This window comes from Lissotriton vulgaris, chromosome 10 (genome assembly GCF_964263255.1).
Source record: "Lissotriton vulgaris chromosome 10, aLisVul1.2, whole genome shotgun sequence".
Lineage (NCBI taxonomy): Eukaryota > Metazoa > Chordata > Amphibia > Caudata > Salamandridae > Lissotriton > Lissotriton vulgaris.
Window position 1 is genome coordinate 292,248,985 of NC_141698.1, and position 12,965 is coordinate 292,261,949.

The following is a 12,965-nucleotide window of genomic DNA, read 5'->3' on the forward strand; positions in this document are numbered from 1 at the left end:
TAGATACAACTTCTAATAGATATCTAAAAAACATTTAAATAAATTTAAAATGCTAAAACAGAACATTTCATTAGGAGGATTATATAAAGTACATAAGAAAGAATTGGCTGTAAGGATATTCAATTTCAAGCAAATTTGTCCAAGCCACTTACGACGAAATAAACGAAGTGCAGGACATACAAAAAGAACATGTATGAAGTCCTGAATAGACAAATTCCAAAAATTACAAATAGCAGAGCAACCATACCACTTAGCCATAAGCCTATTAAGAGGGAGTAGATCCTGCCTCAAAAGAAGCCAGAAACGCCATATGCCGTGGGGAATATTCCAGGCGACATAGGGTTGCATGGGCTTTAATACGCACGTATCAATGAGGGCGATACTTTTTTCTTTGCGAGTATAGATTCCCTATCCAGCCTAAAGCTGAGATCCCACGAAGCTTGTTTCAAAAGTGATTTTACCTGTACGGCAGTTAAAGTGAAAAGAGTGCTCTCCTCCAATTGCAAAAGTGCAACAGCTTTCCTGAAATTCCTTACAATAGAGGAGAACTTCCTTAAAGTGCCCAACAATTCCGAATTCATTAAGTGTCTCAAGGTACCCACATCCCCTCTGGCCAGGCTGGTTACCCAACGCACCAGCCCTGCCAAGCCCTGCGCCCAGCTACTACGGATGCCAAACTCAAGTCTCAGGGATGCCACTATGCAGGCAGTGTTGGTGGAGGCTAAAAAAACATAACATTTTACCTTCTGCAACATGTAAAAAAAAACATTGCCCTATATCAACTATTTCCATACCGTACAGAAGGGATGACGGGATTTTTGCCCTGAAAACCTCTAGCATATGTGGAAAGTGTCTTCTCCCAGTGGCAGAGTACAATGCACTCAAACTTTTACCCTGAGACAGGGCCTTCCGGGATTTGTTATCGATGTGGTCCTTATCGCTTAGGTTATCAGTTATTATTTTCCCCAGGAAGACATAAGATTTAACCACCTCCAGTTTATGACCTCGTACGGACCAACCAAAGTTCTCATATTTTGTTTTTTTCCTCCCTGAGATACTCATAATTTGACTTTTAGCCGTATTTATCTTTAAATAATGAAGTTCTGCAAAATGGTGTAGGGCATGCAGACGATTATTTAACCCCTTGGGCGTAAGGTCCAATATAAGAATATCGTCCGCATATAACAGACAGGAGATTGGGGTTCCCCCTAATGACGGAGCGATACCTTCACAGGCAGATAAAAACATAGGGAGATCTGAAATATATAAGGAAAAGAGCGGAGGCGCCAAAAGACAACCCTGCTTTAGTCCATTGATAGTCGGAATAGTTTGAGATAACCCCCTTTCCTCTCCTTGTAGGACTTGGCACCAAGTATCCGAATGAAGGGCCTTAACCAAATCTAACAGGAGAGGAGGCATACCTAGAGGCGCTAGTTTTCTCCACAGCAGCGGCCGATCCACTTTGTCGAATGCTGTGGAGAAATCTATAAACGCCGCATATACTCTTCCTCCTCGAACCCTAACATATTTATCCGAGATTATCTGAAGTGCGGTGAGGTTATCCAATGTGCCATGGCCCTTGCGAAAGCCTGTCTGTTCTAGAGGTAAAATATGATTCCTCTCCACCCAGTCATTTATAGTATATAGGAGACATTTGGAGAAAATGTTACCAATTGCATCGAGAAGGGCGATTTGCCGATAATTCTTAGGTTCATTCCTATCTCCCTTCTTGAACAATGGCACCAAAATGCTCCCTTTCCAGGACAAGGGGACAGATTTATTCAAGAAGCAAAATCTAAATATAAAAAACAAAATTTTACTCCAGGAAACTGGGTCCTGCTTCAGGACAGATATAGGGAGCTCATCAGGCCCCATTGCACCAGAAAGACGGAGTTCTTTTATAGCCAATTCAATGGTTTTTTCGGACGGGAAATCTATTAGAGGATCTCCATCATTGCAACGGCTCACATTCTCAGCCGCCAGCCCATTACTGGCATATAAATTAACAATATAATTAACCCAGGTTTGCTCACATATATGGATAGGGCGAGAACTAACTCTCGTTCCACGACCCTCCCCGATTATAGACCAGAACAATCTAGCGTGCCCGTTCACTGCGGCCTCACGCAGATTGATCCAGAAAGAGTCCTCTTTTTGTATTTTAATCTTGGCCCTTCGTCTCCGTCTTTTTAAAAGGGCTATTTTTTTATATCTTTCGGGGGATCTGAACAAGTATTGTTCCCTCACCAATTTATTTATTTCCTTATTTAAGAAAATGACCGACCTAGGGAGTATGGGCTTTTTTATAATTGAATTGGATCTCCTTGCAGCCAGAGTAACCTCCTTCATAAAAACCTCAAAAGAAATCAGTTCGGCCCCTAGCCAATTATGGAGATCTCTGAGTGCTTTATCTAGAACATGTTCCAGACCCTTCATGGCTTTTGAGTTCCAGACACATCTTTCAGATTTAGCCCCAAAATTGACCAGATCACCGTTAAGAGTCCAAGGGTCAGCCGGGGGCGGAGTTATAGAAAGAGTTAAAACAATTACCTTATGGTCACTGAAAGGAGTCTGTGAGGCCACTAGATCTCTTAGAAGATAGAAAAAGCAATAATCAACGATTATATAGTCCAATATCGACTCACTGACGTTGGATTTGTGTGTAAAAAGTGCGGGTGTGTCAGAGGGAAGCCTTCCATTAGCTATTATACCCTTGGTTTCGGATAATTCTTTTAGGAGCAATTTCCCTCTCTTATTCGTTCTAATTTTTACTGGAAAAAGAGCTTGTGGGATCTGAAAATATTCCTCTTTAAGCCTGTTTCTAAATAGATCCAAGCTTAAATTAGAAACTTTACAGTTAAGGTTCCCCAGTATAATTATATGGGGGGAGGGTGATGTATCCTTAATTTGTTTAATAAAGACAAAAACTTGTTTTAACACTCCATTGAAACAGTCATCGGGGGGGGGTATATGCATTTATTAATACCAGGGGGTATTTCTTTTCCATATTTTCAAAATTAAATAGTGTCACAGCCTGAAAAAGGTTACTGGGATCTAAGTGGTGTGAATATTTCCACTTTATCCGATTAGATAACAGGCATGCGATTCCCCCTTTAGCATGTCCTCTCTTTGAGGGGACAGCCCCTCCTTCTAGGACAATGTAATCCCTACCCACAATCAATTTATCCACACACCACGTCTCTTGAATACAAATCACATTAGCCTTCAAGGAATAAAGATACTGTATCTTTTCAGGGCTATTCCTGATTCCAGCGGCATTCCAAGAGATAATTTTTAAGCTGCTGCTAAAGATGAGAAAATAATTTGGGATTGTCCGTAGATTTACCTGATAAAGCGCCTGGTAACCAGTTCCATTGGTGAGCATCATCTACTCTATTTCCATTTAGGGATAAAGAGGGAGGGATTACATGTGTTACCAGACGTTTAGATTTAGAAAAGCTGATCTTTAAATCCTCAAAAGGGAAAGAAGGACCGGCTTGTCTCAAGCCACAGGGCCTCTTATCAGAGAAATCCACTCTACAGATGGAAAAAAAGGCATTACATCGATCCCACGACTCTGAAAATTCTCAGCCTGCTTCAAAATATGGTTCACAATAAGTTTGGAATAGAACCTTACCCTAGTACAAGAACCTGCCTCAACATTCAAAATTGAGACCAGATCAATGTCACTAGTTTGGATTAACTTCAAACTCTCCATCTCTTTAAAACATCTAAGGAGCCAAGATCTATTCATTATTAATTCAGTGTCAAAGAGAGGGAGGAAATCCAACGTCAATGTATCTATACTATCCTCTATTGGGATTCCAGAGGATTTATTGGAGCAGATTGCATCTTATATCGGAGCAAAAAAGGGGAGAGCAGTAGGATTGACGGCCGATACAAAACCAGGAGCAGATTTTGTCATCTTCACAATCGGAAAAGGGATCGTTGACCTCTCCAATCCGATAATGGGGAATCCTACATTGGGATCGGTATGACTGGAAATGATATCGTTGTACTCAACAGGGGAAGCTGGAACATCATCTCTTTGCATGTGGGTCCCTGCTTCGGGTTTCCATCTTCAGTCCCAACGGTAGCCAGCAAAGAAATATTATCATTACTCTTAACATGTTGGTCTGAAACATCATCAAAGATTATTTGTCTCTGCCTCCTTTTTTTGATTCTGCGGAAAGGTTTCCTCTTTTTTCCTCTACGCTTTACTGGCTTTTCCATTTTTTCTTTTTCCCCCCTTCCTTAGACTCTTGGGCAAAGATAGGAAAAAACTCTTTAACGGAATTTAAATCAACTTCTTTACTGATATCTTCTGCAATTTCAAGTGCCACGTCTGAAATACAATTGTATGCTGAAGATTTAGGGATTGACAAAAGCACATTTGATAAAAGCTCATTTGCGTTGGAAACAGGTGGGATGTTCTGGGTTGAATTGAGAGGAGAGTCTACGGGCCCAGTTCCGGTCGAAACATCACCACCGGCTTTAGGCCCTTGCAAACCACCTCAAGGGTCAATACTGGGTATCTTTTCCCAGTTTATTAGGACTTTCAATACCTGGGTAACTGTTTCCAGAACACAATCATTGCTACTCACAAATTTACCCAATAGCAGTAATATAGAGGACAATAGATGTTCTAAAGCAATCAGGGACTCAGAGATCGGTTTATCAGAGCTCTCTTGGCGAGGAAATACAGTTGTGTGGATACCTGATATATTCAGCTCGGGACTATTTGAGTTGTTAGACAGGGAGGTAATATCTTGGGATTTGATAGAAGGGGTGCTGCTATAGAGTCGGAGACCCGAGGGAATGGAGCCTAGCGGGGTTTTAGTAGCCTCGAATAGCTTCAAAGATCCATCTGCTAAGTAGCGCCCACAAAGATCCAGATCAATATCTAACATTTGAGAGTCCTCATTTCCCACTTCCCTTTGGTTGGGACCAACTGCAAGTTCTTGACTCAGGTTGACCCCAGGCATTATAAGGGTAATATTCTGCAACATACGCTCAGCACTAGGGGCGAGTAATTTAGTAGGAAGGGAAGCAGTAGATTTTATCGAATTAATTTCCTCACAGCTCATGTCTGATTTTTTCCCCATGTGTGGACCCCACAAATACCAACTTGGGAGACCCCACAAGGGAACCTACTACACCCATATCTATAGTCATATTCTTATCTTTAGGTAGCTCCCATAATTGGAATAATTGACACTGGCCCTTTAGTTGTAGGTTTTGGACCTCCTTGTTTCTAAGAGGGTTAGATTTGGTTTTAGCACAAGACCTTCCTACCAAAAGTCTCCCTGAACAGAGCTTTTTTGCTGTCATAATTGTATTTATTATTATTATTATTAAAATTTTATATAGCGCGCAGTTACCCTTGGGCATCCCGGCACTTTTCCAGACCCATTTAAAAACGGTACGTGTACAACAAAAGATAAAACAAAAATAAAGAAATAGCAGAGGCAATCCTCAAGGTGAATACAGAAATGTCTAAAAAGAAATTAAACAGGAAGAACTGTGTGAGGCTGAAACTACATATCTGATACAAGAACGGATGGAAAGACAATAAAATAAGATAGAAATTAAAAGAGAGTGGGCCCATCCCAGCCTACTTCGGCCTCTGAGGGCCTAAGAGGGCCCGCCCTTTGCCCGGGCTTCGTCCGGCGCGCTCCCGCGCTGCAGAAGTGGAAGAGTCTAGTTGTAGAAGAGATAATTGGTGGGGCGGAGCGAGCAGGGAGAGCGGGCCAGGTGACAGGTGTTAGGACTGGCAAGGGCTCCTGGGAACTGGAGTCCTGGTCTCACCGCTCGCAGCCCTGCTCTGCAACGCGCACCCACAGGAGCCACTGAAAGTACCCCGCTCTTTAGGATCAGAGTCCTGGGGTTAAAGTTCCCAACGATGCGGGACCCGCGAAGCGGGTTCCGCGAGGAGTAGGCTGAGATGTAGAGGCGTGGAGGTACGAGAACGCTGAACAGCAGCCAGATGTTCCTGCAGGTACAAACGGATTTTCAGCAAAGTCCAAAAGCCAGCTGGATACGCGGGATTCTTAAAGCTGTACTGTTCGGTGGGGTGGAGCGAGCAGGGAGACCGGGCCAGGTGACAGGTGTTAGAACTGGCAAGGGCTCCTGGGAACTGGAGTCCTGGTCTCACTGCTCGCAGCCCTGCTCTGCAACGCGCACCCACAGCAGCCACTGAAAGTACCCCGCTCTTTAGGATCAGAGTCCTGGGGTAAAAGTTACCAACGATGAGGGACCCGCGAAGCGGGTTCCGCGAGGAGTAGGCTGAGATGTAGAGGCGTGGAGGTACTAGAACGCTGAACAGCATCCAGATATTCCTGCAGGTACAAACGGATTTTCAGCAAATTCCACAAGCCTAAGAGGTGTCAGCACCGATCCCGTTCGCACGGGTCACTGGACTCTTCCGGCTGTTTCGGGCCCCAGCACCAGCTCACTAAGACGGACAGGCAGAGGAAGGGCAAACGATATGCTTCCAAGTGCCTTTTTCTTCACAGCGGAAGCACTTATCGGCAACTTGGGGATAAATACTGTGGAGGAATGAGGGAGTTCTATAAAGTAACCATTTATTATAAAATTGCATACGTTTAAAATTAGCACCGCGGAAGATGGTTTTATTAAATTTATCAATCTTATCCCATGTCAGCTTGCTAATTTCAATGTCTTCCCTCTTTTTCCACCTTTCTATAATCTTATTGGAGGAGTCGATTACGTTGTCTTCTTTTAGTATTTTAATCCAAGTACTGATCTTCTTTTGTGTTGGATTATTTAATGCTATAGACAGATCTTTTTTATAAAATAAATTACCTATATCTTTCCTCCCAGGATTTCCATCTAGAGAAGTGTGGCTCAATGGTTAGAGCGGCAGACTCTGATGCAGGAGTTTGGTCGGGACCAGGGTTCAATTCCTGCCTCGTTGGGTCTCGGGCTCAATTTCTTCTGACCTGATAATTCTCGCCTCAGTGCCTATTCTGATCATAAGCCCCACTCTGCACCTCTGGGCAATAGCTTGCTTAATCTCTACAACAGCCCCAACAACGCTGAGGATGCCTGCCTTCACCTTGGGGGTGCCCAGGAGTGGGCTCCTCACACGGAAAGGCCAGGAAGGGTTCCTCGGCGGTATTCGTACAAGCGCTGAGATGCCTACGGGTAGTCGTGCGCTATATAAGTGCGTAATAATTATTATTATTATTATCTATTCCCTATGAAAAAGACCTCAATTTTCTCAAACCCATTCTCCTTCCAGAGTATCACTAAATTTTTATCCAAACGGCCCCTCTTTCCGAAGCTAAAATTTATTAAATCCTAGGTACTACTTAATTTTAAACATGCCATAAAATTTCAAGAGCTGTGTTTTCTGTTTAAAAACCCACTGTAAGGACTTATAACAAACCTTCTTTGGGTCCTTCGTAATTCTAACAGGATCAGTAATATTGGATTCCAACAACATGTTCTTAATAAAAAAATTGTCTGCCTCATGATCATCTAGACGAAAAAACCTAAAGCTGTGGTGTGCAAAAGAAGCAAAATAATATTCTCTGAGATTTGGGAGGGACAGCCCTCCTTGTGCAACGTTAAAGGAATTACATTACATCGTTTACTGATGCTACCTGTGGAGCATGAAAACAAATTGGAATATCACAAGCTATCTGGAGAAGCTTGGTGTGAAGTTTCAAGAGTGTTGAAGAAAATGAAACTTCTGATTATTGATGAGGTAAGCATGGTCTCAAACGTAATGCTTGCTTTTGTGCATTTAAGAATGCAGCAAATTCTAAAAACAGAGTATGACGTGTTCTTTGGAGGAAAACATGTCATCGTTTTTGGAGATCTACTGCAACTTACTCCCCTAAAAGGACAACCAGTATTTCAAACACTTGCGCATGAAGACACCAGAAAGTCTCTGGGTAGTGTTTGAAATGTAAACATTTGGTCATATTTTGAATACAAGAAACTCATTACAAATATGCGACAGGCAAATGATGTTGATTGTGGAACTATTCTTCAAGATATTAGAATTGACGTACTGACAGAACATGGCAGAAAAGCTTTGCAGAGTCGATTACTTCCCAATTTGTTTCCAAATGAAAATGTAGTTCCTGAGAAAATATATATGAAAATTGCAGAAAACAAATCTGTAATCTGCTCAATGCCAACTCTGCATGAGTGTTCTATATTCAACGAACAACTTTTGAAGCTGGAGAATGGAGAAATAAAAAAATGGAAGCCATTGATAAAATTGAGCATGAAGGAATCACTATTATTTTGACAGAAAAGTTGAAAACAACATTGGATTCTTTAGAAAAATCGATATCTAAATCTGCTGGTTTAGAAAATAATTTATATGTATGTAGAAACTGTCGGGTAATTTTAAGGCGGACTTTGGATGTAGAAAAAGGTTTAGTTAATGGAGCAATGGGCAAAGTTGTGGACTTTGTTAATTATCTGAATAAAAATGGTATTGAATTTTTAAAAATTAAATTTGATCCGATTGAAGAAGTAAAACAAAATGGTTGTTGTTTAGATCGCTTTTTGCTTGTTAAAGATTTATATATCCGTAGAAAACAGTTTCCAGTTTCTCTGGCATACGCAGTGACTATTCATAAATCTCAAGGTTTAGGTGTAGAAAGGGCTTTGGTGAACATTGAAAATACTGTGTTTAAAGAGAGTATGGCATATGTTGCTTTGTCGCGAGTCAAACCTTTATCTGGTTTGTTTTTGATTGATTTTGATGACACAAAGGTTACTGCAGATGCAAACTGTGTAAAAGAATATAATCGGTTAAGAAGAGTTTATGCTCCTAATTTAGGACAATATCCTGTATTTGAAAAGTGTGTAGTAGGAAGAAAAAATAGATATGAGAACATTTGTAGGGAAGGTATAGAGAAGGTAAAAAAACAAGATAATGTTGTGATTGCAAGCAAAAAGAAAAAGGACACTGTTGAAGAGATTGTTGGTTATCAGTTTGCAAATAGTTCAGGTGTCAACTGCTATGCTAATGTAGTGGTTAATGTTGTTTTTTTTCTTGAAGGTTTGCAACAGAAAATTATAGAGAATCGGGAAGAAAGATTTTGTTCATGGTTGCACTGCGTTTACGGAAAAATGAGAACTGATAAAAGTAAAATACAAAGTGTTTTTGATATTCGTAATCTTTTGGATGTATGTTCTGGTTCTACACAATTTATGCAAAATATCCAACAAGATGCTCAGGAATTTCTAATGTGTATGCTACCCATATTGGAAAATGAAGGTATACACATTGAAAACCTTTTTGGCCTTTGTTATAAATGGGAACATCATTGTGAAAATTGTATGTATACATGTAGCACTAACATAGACACTGAATGATTAATATATTTGACATTGCCAGACTGTAAATCAATGTCTTTCAATAAACTAGTTAAAGCAGCAAATCAGAACATGGAGTGCAGCCAATGCAAATCAGAAATGTTATCAACAATATTTATACAAAGATATGGATAATATATAATTTTAATGAGCAACGTTGTACAGATGATGGAAGAAAATTAGAAACTTTAAGAAAACATTTTGTAGCAAGTCAACCATCAATATCAAGAAGGACTATTGTAGCAGCAGAAATAATTTTCCATGATGATCCTTCCACAACATCTGGACATTTCACTGCCTATCTAAAATGTAAAAAAGCCTGGACACTTTGTAATATTCCTGAGTTAGTTTTTAAACAACGTTTGCCAAGAGAATTACCTAATTCCTACCTAATATTTTTAAAGCCAAAGTTTTAGGAACAAAATTCGGCCCCTGAGGAATTTATTAATATGTATTAATACGATTACTGTTGCTAAATTTCAATATAACTGATTTCATGAATACTATTTGGCCTTGAGGAACGGTGTTTATTTGAATTACGGACTTTTTCTTGCACGTTGTCTACCTATAGTTTTAAGCAACAGCATTTACAGTGTTTATACATTTAAGTTATAAAATGTTCTTACCAGTAAGCATTTTATATATGTGTGATTTGTATATTATGGTATTTTATTGAAGATGGATTTTTGTTTTTTTTAAACAATCTCATTGATTTTTTTTGCGCGCTGTTATGTGATGAGTGCAATTGAAATTACTGCTTCTAGTGAAATTCAATATGTTCTGAGAACAGCAAAAAAAGGCAAAGAAAAGAATTTGTGACATGTAAAAATTATTATGTTTTCTAAAAAGTATAGTACTATGTATTATAACTGTATTTTTTCTTCTCTTTTACAGATTCTAATTCTAAAGTATCAACCCCCACATGCATCATTGTGTTTTGTATTCGCAAACGGTGCGAATCGCAGAATTTGGCCGTTTGCGAATGCAAAATCCAATTTTGGGATGCATCATTTTTTTTGCGAAAAATCGCATTCTAAGAATTCGCATATTGTTTGCGAATTCGCATATTTGTCGCAAAAATAAGGAATCGCATTTATTTAAGAAAAAATGGCATGCATGAAAAAATGCTATTTGCGATTCTCTAAAAAATCGCTAATAGCATTCCCTAAATTAAGAAGAGCTCAGACTAGGTGTTATTTTTTTCCTAACCAAAGTCTCATGTGATTTTGATACCTCTTGGTATATAAGGCACACTCTGACCATTACATTTCCTTTCACCATGGCTGCAGTCATAGTCTTGGCACGTAGGCGGAGATTGAGAGCTGCATTGAGGCGCAGAGTAGTGAGTGAGAGGATATTTAGGGTGCGCATAAATTTATTTGGCCAGACTGAGGCAGAAATTTATGATAAGTACAGGTTAAATGTTGATTCTATACTGGAATTAATAGCTGATTTGGATCCTATACTACAGAGGGCCACCCTAAGAACCCAAGCCATTCCTACTCATGTCCAAGTACTTTGTTGCCTACATCTTCTGGCTTCTGGTTCATTTCAAGGTGTGATTGCCATTGCTGGGGAGGTGTCACAGAGTTCCCTTTCAAGGTTTTTCAGAAATTTTTTAAATGCTATGTTGTTGAGGATCAGGCATTACATCGTTTTTCCAAGTACTCAGCAGGAACTTTTACAGACAAAGTTGGACTTCTATAACATGGCTCATTTCCCTCATGTTATAGGCTGCATAGATGGTACTCATATTCCCATATGCCCACCTTCTCACAATGAGTACATTTTTAGGAATAGAAAATTGTATCATTCATTGAACATTCAAGCCATTTGTAATTCTAAAACCATAATCACAGACCTAGTTGCTAGTTTCCCAGGAAGTGCTCATGACTCCTACATATTCAAACAGAGTGCCATATATACAAAGTTGGAAGCTGGACATTTTGGAGATGGATATTTACTGGGTACGTTATCATCTTATGTTGTTGATATTGTTTTCAGACAAATGTTTTGACATGTTTACAATCCAATGATATGTTGTAAATGTTTCCATAGGTGACAGTGCTTATGGTGTGAGAACATTTATCCTGACTCCTTATCTGAATCCGACAACCCGCAAAGAGCAAAATTATAACCAAGCTCATATCTCTACCAGAAATGTGATTGAGAGGACATTTGGAATAATGAAATCCAGATTCAGAATACTACATAAAACTGGAGGTGCATTACAATATCGGCCTGATGTCTGCTGCAAAATTGTTGCCACTTGTGCCATGCTGCACAATGTTGCCATGAAAAGAGGCCTTGGATTGGAATTTGAAGACAACATCCCAAATAACCACAACCAACCTCACCAACCCCAACCTAGAATCAATGGTCCTGATGCAGCAGAGGGAAGGAGAAGGAGAGCAGAGATAACTCAGCATTACTTTTAAATAAAGGTATGACACAGAACAAACATGCTTTTGCTGTAACTTAGGTATTTATTGCAGTTCAAAAGTAATTTAATGTGAGCTTCCATTCAAATTTATCTGCTCTGTGATAACAAAAATGTAATTTGAATGTAATATTTAAAGGTATGGATATTGTCATGCAATAACAGTGCAAAATAAGGTTCACAAAATATTCACATATGATTCATTTTTTCCTTCCTCTTAACCCCAATGCCTTAACCTTCACAGGGTTTGAATTAATGTTTCTAAGGGTATCTTTGCCTACAATTCTGACACTTCTTCTTTCTGAAGCAGCTTTGATTTTTACATTTGCTGTGTCTGAAGAAGATGCAGTGACTGCAGACTCTGGATGACAGATAGTACTTGGCCCTTGATGGTGGTCTGAAATGAGGCCTTGCATTGACTTCATGCCAGAGGCCAGCTCACCATAACATTTCATCATTCCCTTTTGAATGTCAACAGTAGTTTCAATCAATTTTGAAGTGTTATTGCACATTCTGTGCATGGCTCTTGTGCTGGAATGCATATTTACAACTGTTGATCTTTGCAAAACTGCACCCTGGTTACCCTGCATTACTTGACTTAGTGTCTCTATTGCTGCTGTCATGCGTTCCATTTTGTCTGAAGAGACATTGACCATGTTCACAAGTGCTGCACTCATATTGTTAATATCTTTGGCTATATTGGTGATTTTTCCCTTGATAACCCTTATATCCTTTCCTTGCAGGCGCTGTACTTTTAATAACTTCCTCTCAATGACACTGCCATTTACAATGTCATCCATTGCATCATGATTTTGGACAGGAACTCTGCGACGCCGGAAGAATGTTCGCAGTCTTTGACGCCTGCCTGGGACCCTTTGTGCAGGCTCTGCATTCACTGTTGCATTTGGGACTGCAGTGTTCACATTATCCTCTGCCTCAGATTCAGTGTCTACCAGTTGACGCACTCTGCGTCTTTGAATTTGAGGTTCCACAGTGGGTGAAGGTGGTGGGTCAAAGTTATTTGCAGCATCATTTAATAAGTCTTGTGTGAATGACTCAGCAAATTGAATGAATTCAGCATCCAATTCTGCATCTAAAAAAGAGACAGTGGGAGTAAACTGTTAGAAAAGTATTCCCAATGCCTGTTTTTGTTTCACAGGTT

The 12,965-nt window shown here is 39.9% G+C and overlaps 1 protein-coding gene across 1 annotated transcript in view; it reads right to left on the reverse strand.

Moving 5' to 3' along the window:
- Nucleotides 1-11,833: 11,833 nt before the first annotated feature.
- Nucleotides 11,834-12,965, reverse strand: part of LOC147685154 (uncharacterized) — a 71,396-nt gene continuing 70,264 nt past the window's right edge. Inside the window, exon 2 of the mRNA XM_086939592.1 lies at nucleotides 11,834-12,896. Within this exon, the coding sequence (XP_086795718.1) occupies nucleotides 12,004-12,896 (893 nt within the window). The 3' untranslated portion in view covers nucleotides 11,834-12,003. The remainder of the gene's footprint in view (nucleotides 12,897-12,965) is intronic.